Here is a 19280-nt window from a genome sequence, read left to right as displayed (position 1 = left end):
TGTCCCTTCATTCATTCATTCAGTTCATCTGCACTGTACCTTAAGGGTCAATACATTCCACCCCTGACTGGAGGGCATCCCCAAATCTAGCAACAGGTCAAAGAATGTAGCACCTGCAAGATTAAATCATGCTCTCTCCCTCTTTCAGTCCCCTCTCCTTGGGAGAGAGGTGGTCCTTGTCTGTTATACCTCCTGAGTGCAATGCAGTATGACTCCATGATGCTTTTAACAGCATAAAAGCACCAAAGCCAGAAGCTGCTCAGGGTAACTATGAAGGCGAGTGGACACTTGAAAGAAACGGATTAACTTTTATACATAGACACATCTTTATGTATCATCCCTCTCTTACCCCTGGGTGCAATTGGCATGGCAGGGATGACACTCGTTGTTGGCCTTGGCGTATTTGAAGATGAAACTGTTGGCTCCCTGCAGCCCGTCGGGGCACTTCTCTACGCAGTTAGGGCCGTCTTTGAAGTGGAGGCATTTTACACACTGGTCTGGGCCCTGTGAGGAGAGCACAACAAGGAGGAGCGAGATGAGAAGATGGGTTACAAAGAGGGTGGTAGACAAGGGGTGAATAAAGAAGAAGGAGGTAAAGGTGGCAGTAAGAGGAGATAACATAAAACAAGAACAAAATAATGGGTGAAGAGCTAAAAGAAACCAGTGGAGAAAAATAAAGTTAAGAAAAAGTTCATGGAAATTCATACAGCGATAATCCCACATGAATCCCAAGCAATGATTTATACATTGTATTGCAAAAAGTATTTGCTCGTGTGCCTTAACACACACATGAACTTGAGTGACCTCCCATTCTTTATCCATGTGATGTTGGCCCACAATTTGCAGCAATAACAGCTTCAGCTCTTCTAGGAAAGCTTACCACAAGTTTAAGAGTGTTTATGAGAAGTTTTGACCGTTCTTTCAGAAGCACATTTATGAGGTCAGACAATTATTTTGGACAAAAAGGCCTGTCTCATAGGCTCTGCTTTAATTCATCCAAATTCATTTGTCCTTGCTTTGTGCACTGGTCATGTTGGAAGAGGAAGGTACCACCCCCAAACTGTTCCCACAGATGTCTTGGTATGCTGATGCATTAAGAGTTTCTTTCACTGGATCTAAGGTAATCCCCCCTCCACCAAACTTTACAATTGGCACAATGCAGTCAGACCAGTACTGTTCCCCTGGCGACCATCAAACCCAGACTCTTCCATTTGATTTCCAGACAGAGAACTAAGATTCGTCACTCGAGGAAACATATCTTCACTACTCTAGAGTCCAGTGGTGGGGTGCTTTACACCACTGCATCCGACCCTTGGTGATCTAAGGCTTAGATGCAGCCATGCTGCCATGGAAACCTGCGCCATTAAGCTCTCTACGCACCGTTCTTGAGCTAATCTGAAGGCCACGTGAAGTTTGGAGTTGGTGACGTCTGTGCAATATGTGCCTCAGCATCCACAGACCCCAGTGTGATTTAGTGTAGCTTCTACTTTGTTCTAATCCCACTAACAGTTGACGATTGAATATTTAGTAGTGTGGAAATTTCACGTCTGGACTTGTTGCACAGGTTGCATCCTGTCACATTACCACACTGGAATTCACTGAGCTACTGAGAGTGATGCATTCCTTCACACATTTTTGTAGTAGCAGTCTGCATGTCTGGATGTTTGATTTTATACACCTGTGGCCATGAAAGTGATTGGAACACCTGAATTAAAAGATTTGGATGGGAGACTGAACACTTTTGGCAGTATAATCCATGTTGAGCTAAAGTGCCTGGAATTTATTCCACTGTATCCTTGATAAAACTGGGAAAATGGTTAGGGAGTCAGGTTGTGCCAAAAAAAAGTGCACACTGAAAGTGATGGAGGAGACGACAAGAGGTAAGTGAACACGAGCTCAGCTGCAGCAGGAGCATGAATAAGTTAGAATGGGAGCGGAAAACTGACTGTACACTTTGTGTGAATGTCTATGTGCGTGTGCACGAAGTGCTGACAAAAGTGTAAGCTTAAAATTGCACAGAGGTGTGTGTATGTGTGTGTTGTGAAGAACAAGTTGCATTCTGGCGGCTGGGCTTTTCAGCTCCACGCTCTGCTGCTAACGACAGCCACGGCGACCTGATGGACAGCTTCTCACCACTTGACACATTTAGACACACACCATCAATAAACATTATGCTCATTTTGCGTAGTTGCGTGTCTGTGTGTGAGCAGGGCAGATGCATACAGATGTCCGAATGCATTTAAGTATGTCCGTGGACACTGCGCATGTGCGTCTGCGTGTGACTGAGCACCCGTGGATGATTGACTCTGGTGTTATTCACTGCTCAGCTGTGACCAGCATCCCAACGTCACCAGCCTTTGCGCATCCTTGAGGAGCTGCTCTCTCTCTCTTCATCTGTTATTCTCTCCCTCAGACAGTCATAAAAGGTTAGTCACACAGTCACTAGAATCCGTGAAACAAGTCATGCTGCACATTAGATGCAACTTTTTCGTAATGAAACATTGCGCTGTAAAATCAGCTTCCTGTACAGTTATAGATCGTACCCACATTTGTCCCACTACAGTATTTATGCCACCAGGATTCAGAATTCATCATAGTAAAGAAAAAAACAACAAGCAGGTAATTTAATTAAATAACAGTATTGTAATGGATATTATTGGATGTAATCACTCTATACTGTATGTGAGCACAAGTAATTTAGTCCAGGGGTTTTGAAATAGCTCAGAAAAAGTTTCCAAGGATATTCTCATAACCACGTGGATGTACCTGGTTTCAAATTCGCACGTCTTGATAACGCAGAATAAGTCACATACACAATATGCACAAATGGCCATATCTTTGAATTCAGGTGTTTTCAATCCATTTGACAGAGGCGTATAAAAACAAGTACCTAACCATACAGTCTGCCTTTATAAACATCTGTGAGAGAATGGGTCGTCCTACTGAGCTAACTGGAACAGAGTGCAGTGCTGTAATAGGATGTGGGACCAGCTCCCAGTTTGGATTCGGGAGACAGACACCCTCTCTACTTTTTCTTTTTCATAACGCTTATAGTTGAATCAGGTGACTCTGAATCCTCTCTTAGTTACAGTAGAATATGCCTAGGCTGCTGGGCGCTTGCCATGATGCACTGAGTGTTTCCTCTTCACTCAGTCATGTTTATCTCATTTCATCTCTGGCTCTCTTCCACAGTGTCTTTGTCCTGTCTTCCTCCCCTCACCCCCAACAAATCGTGTTAGAAAGCTGTCCCTCTCTGAGCCTGGTTCTACTGGAAACTTGTTCCTCTTTAAAGGGAGTTTTTCCTTCCCACTGTTGCCTAGGACTTGCTCAAAGGGGATTGTTTAATTGTTGGTGTTTTCTCTGTACTATTGTAGGGTCTTTACCTTTTAACATAAAGCAGTTGAAGACAACTGCTGTTATGATTTGGTGCTAGATCTATAAAACTGAATTGAATCACGCTGAAATTGAATTCATGTCTTGCTCTTTCAGTATTTTTTCTGGCCCCTGGTGTCATCCATATGTATATTTAAAAATATTTATTTTGAAGGTGAGCTGTCTCACCTTCAAAATAAAAATTGCTGTAGTAAGGCACGCATTTTCCACTGAAGGGAAATGTTCTTTGTTTCTGGTTCGAACTTTCACCACACCTCGGGAATTCGTTGGTGATTGCTGCAATCACCTGTAGTTTTATATGAAGAATAGTAACTTGTCTGCAAACAATCTGCTGGTAACCAAACAAATCACAAGGAGGGTTTTGGTACAGCATCCTCATTGTGAAGGATTTCACCTGTCAACAGCCAGCAACCTCAAGGAACCGCTTAGCAAACGGTCAAGGAATACACATCACTGACAGAGGGTCGTTGACCAGTCTCTAGACTTTAGTTGACAATAATTCTGATCATGTCCTGAGATCTGTATTCAGTTACAACATCTAGACTGATTTGTCAGCTTACTATATTTTCTTTTTATGCTTTTTACAAGTACAAAGTACAGAAAATATATAGTAATTCACAGGAATTTTAGCAAAACCTACCGCAGTTATGTTGTGGAGATTATTTTTGGCATATGTGGATTCTTCTGCTTTCCAATCCCTTTAATCATCCTGCAACTCCTGAGACGTTTGGCAACCTTTTCTGGGCGTCCCTGCAGGTTTGATACGAGCACTGGCGTATACCCTAGCATGATAATGATGCAGCTGCAGCCTTGCATGAGCAGATTTGTTTGCATTTGGTGTTGCTGCGTACAATTTCTGTGCACATGCATGCAGATGTGCATGTTCTCCACTGACATTTCAGCAAGGAAACATTTTGGAGAGTCGTATTGCGATCATTCTAAAAGTGACTTTACCGGAAGGTCAGAATCTAATCTCATTTTGCTTTTTTTTTGACTGTGTGCATGGGTGCTTGCCAAAAGCATGCCTCCAAAAGTAGCTACAGTACTTTATCATCCCTCCCATTAACCTACCATTCACCTTTGCAAACAGTACTTATATCTTCGGAAATCCTGTGTGCAAAACACAGCAAAATAAGTTGGAAATCCACTTTGGCACGTAGAAGATAGTCCCCTATCTCGCACAGAAAAATGAGGAGTGGTTTTAATCTAAACAGCTTATTTCCTGTATTTATAAAATGTATTCTTAAGTAAAAAGGAAGTTGAGACTGAGGGTCTTACCGGACCGAGACATGTCACAGTGTTTCCATCCATCTTCTCACATTGGCTATCGCACGCCAGGCACACGGATCCATTGGCAAATTCACGCTCTTCCCTGATAAATAAGAAAAATGAAAATAGGAATGCATGTATTATAGATTTGAGAGCACAGTGAAATATTGATTAAGAGCATGCCGCAAGTACGAGCTGTACATTGAGGCCTTTTTCAACAAAATCAAGTGTGATACAACAACCGGTTTATCTGGGTCATCTCCAAGATGCAGTGCCCTCTGCTGAAGGGGCATGCAGGGCAGCGAGCTACCTAAAACTATTTGACCAGGTTAACGGCTTAGTATGGTCAATATGCTTACAGAGAAAGTCCATGAATAATGAACGTCTTTTTAAATCATAGGCAAACATGAGGGGATGTGTGGAAGGTGGAGGAAGCAGGAGAAGAGATGGTGGGAGGGAAGGAGGAACGGGAAAGATGGTATGAAAGGCCACGGAGAGGGCATTTAGAGAGGGAGTTTGCTTTTGATAGGACCAGAGTGAAGAGACAGAGGGAGTGTGTGATAAAAGAAAAAGAAAAAAAAGCCAAACACATTTTCTTTTCATCCCGTTATCAAAGAATCACTGCGGTTCCTGCAACGTCTAAAACGCTTCAGTCAGCCGGTTAATGTGTACTTTATGTTGGTTTTGTTTTTTCGCTTCTGAGGGGAAAGAAAGTAAACAATAGAGCTCGATATTGGGTTTATACACTGCAATTACCCTGGCAGGAGCTCCACATAGCCCCAGGCCTTACTGTTGAATCCTTATATGTGTATATTGGTGTGTTTCTGTGCGTGATTGTGTGTGTGTGTGTGTGTGTCTGTGTGTGTGCACTCGCATACTCTCAATCTAAAAATTCCTGTCTTGTTTGTGTCCGAATCAGCGCATTATCTTCACTTTTGAAGTGCGGCGTCTCGGGCGGGCGGAGGCAGGCTGCTGTCAATAACAACTGCTGCCGATCAAAACCACTTTTCACATCAGAGGGATCGATCAGCCAATGCAGAGGACAGACGCTCTCAGAGGAGGATTCGCCCAGTTACAAACAAACCTCTTTCTCACAGCAGCGGGATAATGAAAGGGACTGTATGTGTGCGCGCGTGCACGTGCATGATTTTTGTTCATATTTGCATGTGATGCTATTGGGGTGGAATAAAGAGTCCACAGATTCCTCCTTGTGAGCTGTTTTTATAAGATGTGGCACTGAGAATTTTGGATCTCCTGCGGGTATGTGGGTTTTTATGCATTTTCATGTGGGTAATATTAGATGAAAACCTTTTAGACTCGGTAGTTTTAAAAGCAACAAAAAAAAGAGAAACTAAACATCCTGACACTCTAGTGTTCAGCTCACATTAAAAGGCAATAAAAATGAAGATAAAATCCCAGATTTCCCTTTGCTGAGCCTTTATTTCAGGGTAGTTTTTCTTTAAATGGTCCTATTGATTCTTTATGATCACAGCAGTTTGTCTGACACATCCAAAAAGCAGAGTGTGTAAGCTACAGATGGTCCTTTTATTAATGATGTTTTCAGTGGGAAACTCCCATAGCTCTCTTTGCATTTCTCCCCCAGCTTTTTTTTCCCTTGTTCCAAAATAAATTAGATTCCTCTCTCCGAGGCACTATGCAGGGGAATCCTTTAGGGGGAAAAAAGGCCCAGGCAGTGGAGAGATATCTCTTTTCTTGGTTGAGGTGGAAGAAAAGATACATGGAGCAGAATGGGTGAGAGACAAAGACCTCTGCAGTCATGCTCTCTGGGGTCATTTCCATTCCTTCAAAGCCGTTCTTCCTGATTGGCCTCCTTCACAGCTGGTAGTGCGCGCCAAAGCCCCACTGGGGGGATGACCTGATGGGGGATTAGTCCTGTTTTGGTGGAATTTAAGCAGGGCTGTGGCCGCTGTTCAGAAATCCAAACATCCAAATAGCCACAGCACGGTCAACCCACCAAAGCAACTTTTTAAAATTTTTTTAATTAAACCCATTCAGCTCCTCCCTCACTCACTCCCTCCCTCCCTCCTCCCCCAACCCCAGTGGGATTGCATTTCAGTCCTCCCTGCTCACCCCCAAACTCCTTTGCTCTCTCTTTGTTTTATTCAACAGACGTATAAACTGAAGGGAATTAGTGCCTCTTCTCATTAACAATGGAAACACAGAAGAAGAACGAGCTGAAGAATCTTAAGGTTTAAAATCACCATCCCGAGAACATTTTTAATGAGCTAACACTAAATTCTTGAGAGATATACAGTTCAGTAGCTTCAGAACAAAGTGAAATATTAAGCAAATCTATGCTGCATACAGCAAAAGTGCTGAAAATAAGCAGCGCTATGACAATCTGCTGTCCATATCCAGTCATTAAATTAGTGTACAGACTGTGGAAATAAGACTAAAATGATTTTTTAAAGGTGAAAACTATATATAACTCACATACCGTAACAGAACAGTATTGGCTGTACCCACTTTTTAAAAAAAAATCAATTTAGATATGCCATGATGTGGCTTTTTTATGCAGATGATATGACTTTCTTCAACAATTCAACAGTGTATTTGTATCTACTTCTACAATCTTCAAGACACATGCCATAGAATAAAGAAAATGTACATAGCAAGAATAATGATATTAAACACAGTGACCCCATGGCAAACTCCAGTCACTGGGGAAGATTCCTTGATCAGTATTTGAAGCGGTTGGTAAAAAGTTTGGTCAGTCGCATGTTGCTGCAGTCGTATTTTGAAATGAAGGGATGGACTCATCTACAAACACTGTGCACTTACTCTCTGAGCTGCAAACTGTGAAAAATGCAACACAAGCCAGAAATTTTAAAAAAGTTCACTTTTACAGAAAAAAGTGCCTCAGTGCCACAACTTTTACTTGGAAGGCAAACTGTCTACATTGTTTCGCACTTTATCAAGTTGTACTGCCCTGCGGATAGTAGTTGAAATAGATAGTACGGTAGTTTTCGACCAATTTCACCCAGCAGGAGCCAGAAACTGCCAGGAATCTTTGCCAACCAGTCAGGGACTACACCTAGCAGCTTTTAAGCAATGTACAGTAAAAGCAAGTAAATACCAACTCAGCACTCTTTGTTGGTAGGTAGACACTTCTTACACCAGGCCTTTGGGTTATGGATGTTCTGATTCCACAAGTCAGGCCAGTGACTCAAAACAAAAAGTGGGCCTGTTGAATATTGCTTGCATTTCCTCACTGTGACTGACTGTATTTACAGTATTGGAAACAAGTGTGGTTCAGCCGCTCCCTGCCATGCGCCTTTCCTCGTCTTCTTCAAAGCCTTCGCTATGAGCTGTTTTCCCCGGCAACTTCAAAGCTTCCCTCCCACAAACGGCGCAGGAAAGGACCAGCAACAAGTCAACATGACCGAGGGTTGCTCGCTCTCATACACACTTACACACGCGCTCTCCTCTTCCCCTGAGGAAAACACGAGCCTGACATCACACCGCTTGGAAGAAAAGTCATATTTATCTTGTGGCAGATGCTGCCGGTACAGTCTTATTTTAGATGGATGCTTTCAAGTGTTGCGATTCACAGCATCTCCCCGTTCATTCAAGAACAGCAAGAAAAAGGCTGGAAACTACGTCTACAAAGGAGGGTTTCTCCCCAGGTGAGTTGGCAGTGATCTTTTTGATGTGCCTCTTGGCAACATAGAGGGATGACCTGAATGCAATTACTCACAGCGAAGATCAGTGGATTGTGAGGACACTCGGAAACAGCTTGCTTCATTTTCCTGCTCAGTGCAGTAAACACTCATGTCTGTCAGTCCAAATGGGTGATTTGAAATGAAATGTGCTTCAACAATGGTGTATACTTAAATTGAGTTTGGACAGTGGGTGTAATATGCAGCCAAATGTTCCTCTGACTGTTCGCACTGTAAAATTCCTTATTGGTTCATCTCATTACATTCATGCCAATCAGCAATTAGACTCTCCTCCTCCAGAGCCCTTGAGGATGTTTTGACTTCATTTTCATGCATTAAAACAGTTTAAATTGATTTTATTTCTGCTGCTTGTCACGTATGGCTGTTTGCTGAGGAATTAATCCAGCTTCCTGGGACCACAATGATCAGAAATGTGTTGTTTTTTTTTTATTCTTTCACAGTTTAAGTCAGATCTACTCAAAGATATTTCCAGACCCACGTACAACATTTGCTCAGAATGTGTCAGAGGAAGGAAAGGACTTTTACTGAATGAATCGACTACTCACCCATCAAAAAGGTTGCAGGACTGAACGCAGGTACGGCCTCGCTTGAAATATCGGCAAGAGAGGCACTGGTCTGGCCCTGGTCCCCAACAGCCATCGTCCGAACACATTCGGTCACACACCATTCGTTGTTGGACTGTGAGGAGAATGTTCAAATGGTCAAAATAGTATAATTTTCTTTTAAAGACAACAGGGAGGATGTTTGGTGTCAACACATTAAACAAGTGTTGGGGTACGATCACCTGTTAAGTGTGTATGTGGCTAATATCCAGCTTATATCTTTGATGATCCTTGGTCTGGCTATCAGCTATCAATTATATATCAGTTATATATTGTGGTTACGTAACACCTCGAAATGTCTGTGTCTTGGGATACGCCACAGTACGATCAGATACAGGCACTATATTTTGTCCTCTTGTACACAAAAATAACTTTAAAATTCTCAAGTTCTACCAAAGTGCTTAACAGTTTTATTAAACATCTCTACACATATCAGTACTAAACAAATTAGGGTCCTGCAGCACAGACCTAGAAACTGGTTGGCAACTGGTTAGCAACCAGTGGACATGAAGGAAAAACATGTATTCCCCAATGATTGTTAAGTAGTTGGTGGCTTTTGCTAGTATTGTTGCAATAAACAGTGAGACTGTGAAAAGTGAAATGCAATTGCAAGAACTGGGTCCTAGGATCACCAATGTTTGGCTTGATAGAAGTGTTGCTCACGTCACTTCCTGTATGGCAACTCTGCCTCCTATTTTGATAGCAGGGACATATGTATACCTGAAGATCATTTGTGTTATTTTTTTAACAACATAAAATTGGTTGTACAGTCCTCTGAACTCGGTTTGTTCCAATAATTGATGCAATTGTCTTCTCAATCTAAAAATTAAGAATGGTGCAAAAGTTACAGACATTAACACATTTTCATCTTTGACCCCTTGGTGGCACAAGATGAAAAAAGTTGGCGAAATGGATCACAAGACTGTCGAAAGTCAGTGTTGATTCTTGGGGAACCCACAGACTTCATTGGCAGAATGTCTTTTCTTTAAGATGTCTATAACATTGCTGCCTGTCCCAAATTATAAGTGTATAAATGTAGCAATGTGTGTATATCTATTCTGTATTCATGCCTAGGAGATAAGTCAGTGCTTGTAAATGGACTGCATTTATATATTTTTTTCTACAGCTATCGGAAGCTCAAACTGCTGTATGTTTCTGCCCACCTGAGTGAGTAAACATTGGTATTCCCCACATCTCTGCCATTAAAGAACACATCCACTATAATTGTAACCCCCCCGCCCTTTCCTGTTGAACCACAACAATCAATAATGCTCATCACACTCAATCGCTGAGTGACACACATATCCCCGGGAGTGTCGCCTGGTGGGGGCCAAACCCTTTGTCAACAGGAGAACAGTCAATCGTAGACAGTGGGTTGAGCCTAATGAAGAGACCTGTGTAAGGTGCCATCGATCGATCTCTAATACACACACCGTACTCATTAACTGGCTAATGATATGAACCGCAGTGTGGCAGGACCGTGAAAAACTATGGCGGCTTAGTTATCTCCATCTCAGACACAGAAAGCTTTAGTGGCAACCACCTCTAACAAATCCTCACAAATATTATAAATAAGCTCATTACCCTGGGTATTGTGGAATCATATGAGCAATATGTCCCTTTATTTGCCTGTTGTTCATTCCATCACGCTTCCACTTCCCATTGCAAGCATTATACTTAACATACCTTTAAGGCATGACAGTTCCCATGAAATTGGCCAAGTCAGTGTGTAATACTGGGGTAGAGGTAATTAGAGTGCTAATGGTACCATGGCTATGGCTGTCGTTTAGTCTCATTCCTACTGTTTTCCCTTTTCTTGTGCCTCTGGCTGCTGTTTTTTTCTCTCTCTTTTAGTATATTGTGTGGCTGTGGTTAAATCATCCACTTTTTCAGTCACTCCCTCATCCATACATCTATCTTCTGCCTTTTGTCTGGGACTGGCTGAAACCCAAACCTCTCACCCCCCAGCCACCTTCTCCAGTTTATGTGGGGTTTATGCTGGTCAACAGAGAGAGATGTAATCTCTCCAGCATGTCCTTGGTCTACCTCAGGGCCTCCTCGTAGAATGGCATGTAACACCTCACCCAGGAGGCATCCTAGTCAGATGCCCAAACCACCTCAGCTGACTCCTTTTGATGTGGATGAGTAGTAGTGATTTTATTACTGTACACTGATTTTTCATGCATCATAAGGATTTCTTAGAGCACTATATAGTGGATGAAATTTGCATTGCACTTGCACAACGGAGACGCATTCACTCTGACAGACTGCTCAGTTCATCTGTGTAGCATTAAAGAGTAACTTACACTAACTTTTAATGTTATAATGTTAGTGTGTGAATGTGTGTGTGAATGGGTGGATGACTGGATATGTAAAGCGCTTTGGGGTCCTTAGGGACTAGTAAAGCGCTATATAAATACAGGCCATTTACCATTTATACTGTTAAAATCCAACCCACACTGAGAGTCAATCACTTTAAACTTCTAAAAGATACTCTAAACGTATCCTGTCTACTTTATTGCAGGTAACTTTCACATGAACTAGTCCAAAAAGCAGATGCTAGCAGCTAACAAAAACTAGCCAGCTAGCACATCACTTTTACCCAATCGGCTTTCATTGCAATTTAAATTTCGCATGGCCTTGTCCTCACATAGAACCGGTGCTCAGAAATTACTCCAGCAATTTATCCATCCAATCATCCTTTTAACTGACCCCTTTGTTATGAAATGTGTGTGTACCAGATGTGGTCATTGCTAACACTGAACACTGACCCAGCCAAGTTTGTCCCTTGTGTTGTTCGGCCTCTTCAGTAGCTCTTTGCTTCCACGTGACTCGGGTCCTTTATCTCATTTGCCACCACCACCCTGTCTCCTGCTGCCACATTTTCTTTTGCCACTCTCAGCTTCATGTCATTTTCCCGTCACCTCTCTCCTGTTTTTCCCAACCTGCCACGCGCTCTGTCCACCTCACCTGGAACCTTCCCTAGTTTTCCTGGCAGCCACAGCCTGTCTGTCACACTCTCTCAAACTTGAACACCAGCCAAACCCAAATTAGCAATAGTCAAAATGCAATAAAACTACAGTTTCTGAGTGGTGCTGCTCACACCCCTCCTGAAACACTCAGTACGATTACGTGGAGGAAAAAACAGGAGAGCAGGAGTTCTTGAAAGGTTTAAAAACTATTCAGAACCCTACTTTGGCATCAAAATTTGAACCATTTTGGATTAATTATGCAGCTAAGACACTGCGTAATGATGCAATATTGCTTAAACGCTGATTCCTCCCTCAGAAGGTGCAGAGGTCTGCAAAAGCTAAAAACTTTAATAGTCTTAACACCACATCTACTCACTGCACTCCTTTGGATCTTGGTTGTTACGGACGAGGACTTTTTGGCTCGGGGTCCTAAATAGCGACGTCCAGTTGATAGTGTTATAGAAGCAGAGGCGGCTGTTGTTGAAAATGTAGACGTTCCCGGCGCTGATCTCACTCAACGACTGGAACTGGAGTGAGGAGATCCAACGCTGCTTCAAGATCAAAAGAGAAATACCACTTCCACTGAAAGAGAAGAGAGAATAGAAAAGGAAATGAGTCATGGCAAAGGGAGAAGGGGTAGAGGGGACGAGTAGGGAGAAGAAAGGAAATCAGAGAGAAATAACAAATTTAAAAGAAATAGTTGGAAGCACACAAGAAGATTTGGAAAGCAATTTTAACAAGATGGAAGAAGAGAAAGTAGGATGAAGGAGTAATTGAGGGTTTAGGAGGGGGGGGGAAGGAAAGGAAAAGACAAGGTTAGAGGGTGGGATGAAAATATATGATGGAGAGGAACAGTAATGAGGGGAGAAAGGGAAAATGGATTAAGAGTTAAGCTAAGAGTCAGACAAAAGAAGAACAAGAAGTCACGTAAAGCTAGAGAAAAAAAAACTCCTATTAAAAATGTAATGTTAGAAAAAAAAAGAAATACCAGACATAAAGAAACTTTTGCAGATGCAGAAGGTTTCTCTAGCTCGGACTTGTACTCGAGCACTGCTGAGCTACATGTACATCATGGGCATTTACAAAACACGACTGGACCTCCTTTGACTCTGCAGCACTATCTCTCTCGAATCTGTCACTTGCAAGCAAACACAGAACCTGTTATCAAAACAGGGCAAATCAAAGCTGTGTGACAACAGCGCTTCAAAGAGCTTCTGTGAGCAAAAACCTGCCGGTGGCTCACCAGCTCCAACGGCGAGCATCCGAAAAGAGGAAACAGCAGGAAATTAGATGATGCTCTCGGAAAAAAGACCATAAAATGCTCGAAATGGCCAATTTTGCCAACTTTTCTCTAAAGAATCCAGGAACCAGCTGAGCTAAGTCCTTCTTCTGGCAAATGCAAATCTGTGCATCACTATTTTGAGTAATTTTGCTAACAGACAGCCAGCACAAACCAATCACATAACCTCTTTGGCAAAGATAGAAATACTATAATTTAGCTGCAGGCTTCAAACATGGTTATTTCTGCAGAATTGTGACATCATTTTGCAGCCTACGAGGTCTCTCCTTGACAAGGGCAGCTGATAACACTGGTCTACAATTTTTGAAAAGTTGCATGCATCAAACAGCATATTAGATGCCATAGCAACTCAATTCAAGGTGTATCAAGGTGGGATGTTGTCACATACAGACGTTTCATCAATTATTCGGAATATTCTGACATGCAAATATGTTGATATCGTCCCGGAGTCTTATCATTTTAAGCATCTGTTTCATTTTCAACGATCAGAAAGGAAAGAAAAGTTTGACTACATTTATTTCACAAGCATTTTGTCTATAGACAAGTGTAATATGAACAATCCCTCTGGAGTTAAGTGAGTATAATGGCTTTATTTTAATTTATTTAAATGTATGCTGTATAGCTTTGTGGAATTTATTATTACTCCTCAGTAATGAATGAGCAGAAAGCGGTGATATTGCAGTGTTTCCTCTTTACTGATCTCGCTCAGACGCACGCATTTGCAAACCTGCAACATCCATCCAGTTTTGTTACGTGGGCAAACAGGATATTATAGACATCCTTGTTCTGTCTTAGACATTTTCCAGATGAGATGTAAACATGGGTCTTAAAAGGTGTCTTCCCACCTGGGCTTTGCTGGAAAACCTCTAAGAGCTTTTGTCCAGGATGCATCATGATTGGAAGCCCAAACCCAATACAGTTGGCTCCTTTCAATGCAAAAGAGGAGTGGCCCTACTCCCAGCTCCCTGTGGATGTCTGGGCTCCTCACTCTATTTCTAAGGTACAGCCAACCACCTTACAAAGGAAACTAATTCCAGCATTTAACAGATGTATTCTTTTAGTGACTACCCCAGACCATATGTGAGGGTTGGATATATATTGGCTGGTGATTTGGAAACTGTCTCTCTTCACCACAATAGTCCAGTACAATACCCACGTTACTGCTGACATCCCAACAATCCAACTTTTTACAATCCACCTGCTCCTCTGTTGTGAACAATACTCAGAGATAGTTAAATGCCTTCTTGGGGCAGCTACCGTAGTTTACTCACAGGGAAGCCTTCCAATGGTTAGAGGGAAAGTGTAAGTGCACCCAAATGATTTATCCTGCAATGGTCCAATTTTGGCAGCGTGGTATCGCGTCAGGTCATAGCAAGAAGGTCCTGCCTTCAAATTCTGGTTACACTGGCTGTAGGTTTAACTGTGAACAGGACTGGCTATCTGTCTTTATGTGTTAGCCCTGTAACAGCCTGGCAATCTGGTGAATCTAGTCTCTCGGCCCTGAAATGGATAAGTGGAAGAAAATCCATGGATGGACAGAAGAAAGTTAGTGTGGGCATGCCTGCAAACATACCTGTAAAGAGCTCTGCCTCCAATGGTAGCCAGGCTGGAAAAAACACTAAGATCTGTCATGTTTTCAGGCCAGGATTGGATGTTGAGGTAACCTAAAGAAGACATGTCAGGCAAAGTGGTTGAACATGTGCTAATTAGTATGTGGCGGTATTTGATGAAGGAGCACAAAAATAATGAGCAACGGATAAAAACCCTTCTGTTGCCTACATCCAAAGTTTCAGATCACGGAGCTGCTCTGAAGTTCAAGCAAGAAACCCTTTTCTTTGTAGGAAATGCGCTTGCAGAAGACAATATTTAATATTTAATATTGCTAATTAAAAGAATGGATTTAATATTCTGCACAATTTGTCTGGTTGCCTTTAATGACAGATTATATCAAATCAGCATCTGTGGAAATGACATTAAAAGGGATAGGAGCAGGAAATGGCTGGGATAGAATGGCCATTGCTCTTTCTTATTGCTTAGGTTTTCATTATGAAAATGCAGTTTCACTCCATTAGCTGTTTGGCTCAACTCAAGTCGCGGTTTAATATGACAAAAGGGTTTGTATACGAGGTATTGCTCATCCCTTAAGGCCTCTAATAGCTAATGAATAAGTACACACACAAGGATGCACACAGCAGCAGCAGCACACAGTGAAAGAACGTATAACTATGGAGATATTGCACACACACAATAACATTATATGCACCAGAGCTCCTTTTTGAGCTTACTGGCAAAAATCTGCTGTCCTCTTAAAGCTTTCTTTCACTACTTTAGAGGCCAAATAATTCACACGGCCGCATGCACAAACACACCCTGTAATTCTTCTTGTATTCAGTGTTTCCAAGTGAGGCCGTCTTACCTGTGATCTCTTTCACGGTGCGGAACACGTTGAGGCGCTCAGGGTCCAAAGGCCCAATACCGTGATACATATCCCTGAAGAGAAGTATAAAGCATAATAAGTCTATGTTGCTAAAGCAAGGCTTTATAAATGAACGTTTCATTAAGGTTTTTAAGCCAACTAAAGCCGATAGCCAAATTATGATTTATAATCATTCTGTCCTCAGGATGCTGTTAAGAGTATCTGACAGGGTAAGAGCGCTCCCTGACCTTCACTGCTCTCTTTTTTTCTCCATGTGCAGTGGTTTTGTGTGTAAAGTTTTCATCCATGTAGTGAAGCCTATGTTGTCCTTCAGTAAAACTGCACATATTGCTGCTCCTACATAGTACCCCAACAGTGGGTTTATTAACTATGCATAACTAGAATGTGGTCACTTGTAGGGATCGACTTGAAGGCAAAAGTACAGTATGTCTGTACAGAGTCTCAGTCACTCAGTATGATGAGCTAAAGTTCAAGTTCAAGTGGCTTTTATAGTCATTTCAACCATGTACAGTGGCACAGTACAGAGTGAAATGAGACAGCGTTCCTCTGAGACCCTGGTGCTACATATGACATATAACGTGCAGAGGGCGGTGAAAGAGGCGAAGCAGCGCTACGGGAGGAAACTAGAGTTACAACTCCAACAGAGTGACTCTAGGAGCCTGTGGCGGGGACTAAGGACAATAACGGACTATAAAGCACCAACAACCGGTATGACGAACGCGGCCGTGACTCTGGCAGACGAGCTGAACACTTTCTATGCTCGCTTCGAGGCTGCAGCTAAGGTCTCCAACAATGCTAGTGTTAGCGGCGCTAACGGCTGCAGACAGGAAGATACTGCCAGCACCGGAAACGTGCTCGTCATCTCCGAGCATGAAGTAAGGAGAGCCTTCAAGAGAGTGAACACCAGGAAAGCAGCAGGACCAGACGGCATCCCAGGTCGTATCCTAAGAGACTGCGCATACCAGCTAGCTCCTGTGTTCACTGAGATATTCAACATCTCTTTATCTCAGTCGGTGATCCCCACATGCTTCAAAGAGTCCATCATTGTTCCTGTCCCGAAGAAACCCCACCCTGCTTCTCTCAATGACTATCGCCCTGTAGCCCTCACCTCAGTAGTGATGAAGTGCTTTGAACGCCTGGTCAGAGACTTCATCATTTCTTCACTACCAGACACACTGGACCCACTACAGTTCGCTTACCGTCCAAATCGTTCCACAGACGATGCCATCTCTCATCTCCTCCACACATCACTCACTCACTTGGACACTAGAAGGGGGAATTATGTTAAAATGCTCTTCATAGACTACAGCTCTGCATTTAACACCATAATTCCCTCCACACTCACCACCAAGCTGGAGCATCTGGGACTCAGCTCATCTATGTGTCAGTGGATCTCCAACTTCCTAACTGGCAGACCACAGGCAGTAAGGATGGGCGGACATGTCTCAGCCTCCACCACTCTCAGCACTGGAGCCCCCCAGGGGTGTGTTCTGAGCCCCCTGCTGTACTCTTTGTACACATATGACTGTGTGGCCACTACCAGCTCCACCACCATCATCAAGTTTGCTGACGACACCGTCGTGGTGGGCCTGATCTCTGATAACAACGAGACGGCCTACCTGAAGGAGATTAGGAATCTGGAGAACTGGTGCCAGAGGAACAACCTCCTTCTAAACGTCAGTAAGACAAAGGAGCTGATAGTGGACTTCAGCACTAAGCAGGAGAGGAACTACCAGACCCCCGTCATCAACGAGTGCCCAGTGGAGAGAGTGGACAGCTTCAAATACCTCGGAGTTCACATCACGCAGGACCTGTCATGGTCCTGTCACATCAACACCGTGGTGAAAAAGGCCCGACAGCATCTCTACCACCTCAGACGCTTGAGAGACTTCCAACTGCCCTCCAAGGTGCTCAGGAACTTTTACTCGTGCACCATAGAGAGCATCCTGACGGGAAACATCTTAACCTGGTTCGGGAACAGCACCATGCAGGACAGACGAGCTCTACAGAGGGTTGTGCGGTCAGCTGAGCGCACCATCCGCTCCGAGCTCCCTGACCTGCACTCAATCTACAGCAGGCGGTGCTGGACCAAGGCCAGGAAGATCGTGAAGGACCTCAGCCATCCCAACAACAGACTGTTCTCTCTGTTGAGGTCAGGAAAGCGATTCCGCTCCCTGAAGACCAACACAGAGAGACTGAGGAGGAGCTTCTTCCCGCAGGCGATACGGTCTCTCAATCACACCACCACACAGTACTGACCCACACATATGGTTCTTACACACACACTGGACTTTCGGGACTTTGTTTTTGCACAACACTGGTCACTATATTCTTCATTTCCGGTTAATACTTGTACAGCTGCTGTTATTGTGTATATATTTATTTATATTTAGATTTCTTCATACATTCTTATATAGTTCTATATTGTGTATTTTGTTGTACAGTTATTTTATTTTCAACTTTAATTTATATATTTTATCTTATTCTTCCCAGTTAAATTTACCCTTCATTCTAATTTGTGTTGTACAGTTATTTCATTTTTAACCTTAATTTATATTTTATTCCTTCCTAGTTAAATTTACCCTTTTTATTTTTTCATATTTATTTCCTATCTTATTCATAGCCTTTTCCTTTTTTGTTTTCTTTAGGTCACGAGCAGTTGTCCAAGCATTTCACTACATATCGTACTGTGTATGACTGTGTACGTGACAAATAAAATTTGAATTTGAATTTGAATTTGAATTTGAACGGACAAACACAGGCCTATGCAAAGTGCAATATATAAAAACAGCAAAAATGAACAAGACAAGACAGTGCAACAATAGACAGAACAGGACGATACAGTGCAATGGAGATGTGTGTGTGTCTGCGTGTGTGTATATGAGTGTGAGATAAAGTGCTTGAGTCCAAGACAACTGGACTTCTTTTAGGCTCTTGAAGACATTTCAACTCTTGTCCATTCTTTTTCAGCTAATAACGCTTAACACGTGAAGTAAAATGTCTTCAAGAATCCCTAGTTGCCTTCAGCTCAAGCGCTTTAAAGCATCTATATGACTCGTCAGTAGACCAAACTGTGTACTAGACACCATCTTCACCGCACCCAATTTAAGAACCCAATGGGTATTGGGGCCGGCCGTGGTTCAGAAGGTGGAGCAGGTCATCTGCTAAAAACCTTGACTCTTCCAACCTGTATTTCAGAGCAAGACACTGAATCCCCAATACATCGAAAGGAGTATGAGCAAGTGAATGCTAGGTCAAAAGTGCGTAGGCATGGAAAAAAAGCACTTGCATGAACTTGTGTGGCTGGGTGAATGATGCTTATTGAAAGTGCTCTGAGTGGAAAAGCACTATATAAGTATCAGTCCAACCCATTCCATCACCAAGGTCATCAGTGGGGACAATGGGGATGCCAGAAGACATCTGGATCCAAACTTCTTGTTCTGTATGGCAGTTACTTTTTTGCCAAAGCAGATGAATTTCCCAGAAAAGAAAAACTGATTATCAAACCTCAGTAATTCAAAGAATGTACAGTTTGACACCTTCTAGTTTTAAAAAAAATCATAGAAAAAAACCACATAGACAGATAAAATTTGTTTGTGCATGTTA

At 42.7% G+C, this 19280-nt stretch overlaps 1 protein-coding gene across 1 annotated transcript in view; it reads right to left on the bottom strand.

Annotated features, from left to right (window-relative positions):
* The window catches only part of LOC113016400 (receptor tyrosine-protein kinase erbB-4), a 366846-nt gene that overhangs the window by 93208 nt on the left and 254358 nt on the right, over positions 1–19280 (bottom strand). Inside the window, exons 10-15 of the mRNA XM_026159217.2 lie at positions 15654–15727; positions 14811–14901; positions 12314–12519; positions 8909–9041; positions 4672–4765; positions 350–504 (exon numbers count right to left, since the gene is read on the bottom strand). Of these exons, the coding sequence (XP_026015002.1) occupies positions 350–504; positions 4672–4765; positions 8909–9041; positions 12314–12519; positions 14811–14901; positions 15654–15727 (753 nt within the window). The remainder of the gene's footprint in view (positions 1–349; positions 505–4671; positions 4766–8908; positions 9042–12313; positions 12520–14810; positions 14902–15653; positions 15728–19280) is intronic.

Source organism: Astatotilapia calliptera, chromosome 23 (genome assembly GCF_964374335.1).
Source record: "Astatotilapia calliptera chromosome 23, fAstCal68.1, whole genome shotgun sequence".
NCBI classification, from domain to species: Eukaryota; Metazoa; Chordata; class Actinopteri; order Cichliformes; family Cichlidae; genus Astatotilapia; species Astatotilapia calliptera.
The sequence above is the reverse complement of the archived record's forward strand: the minus strand, read 5'-3'. Positions and strand labels throughout refer to the sequence as shown.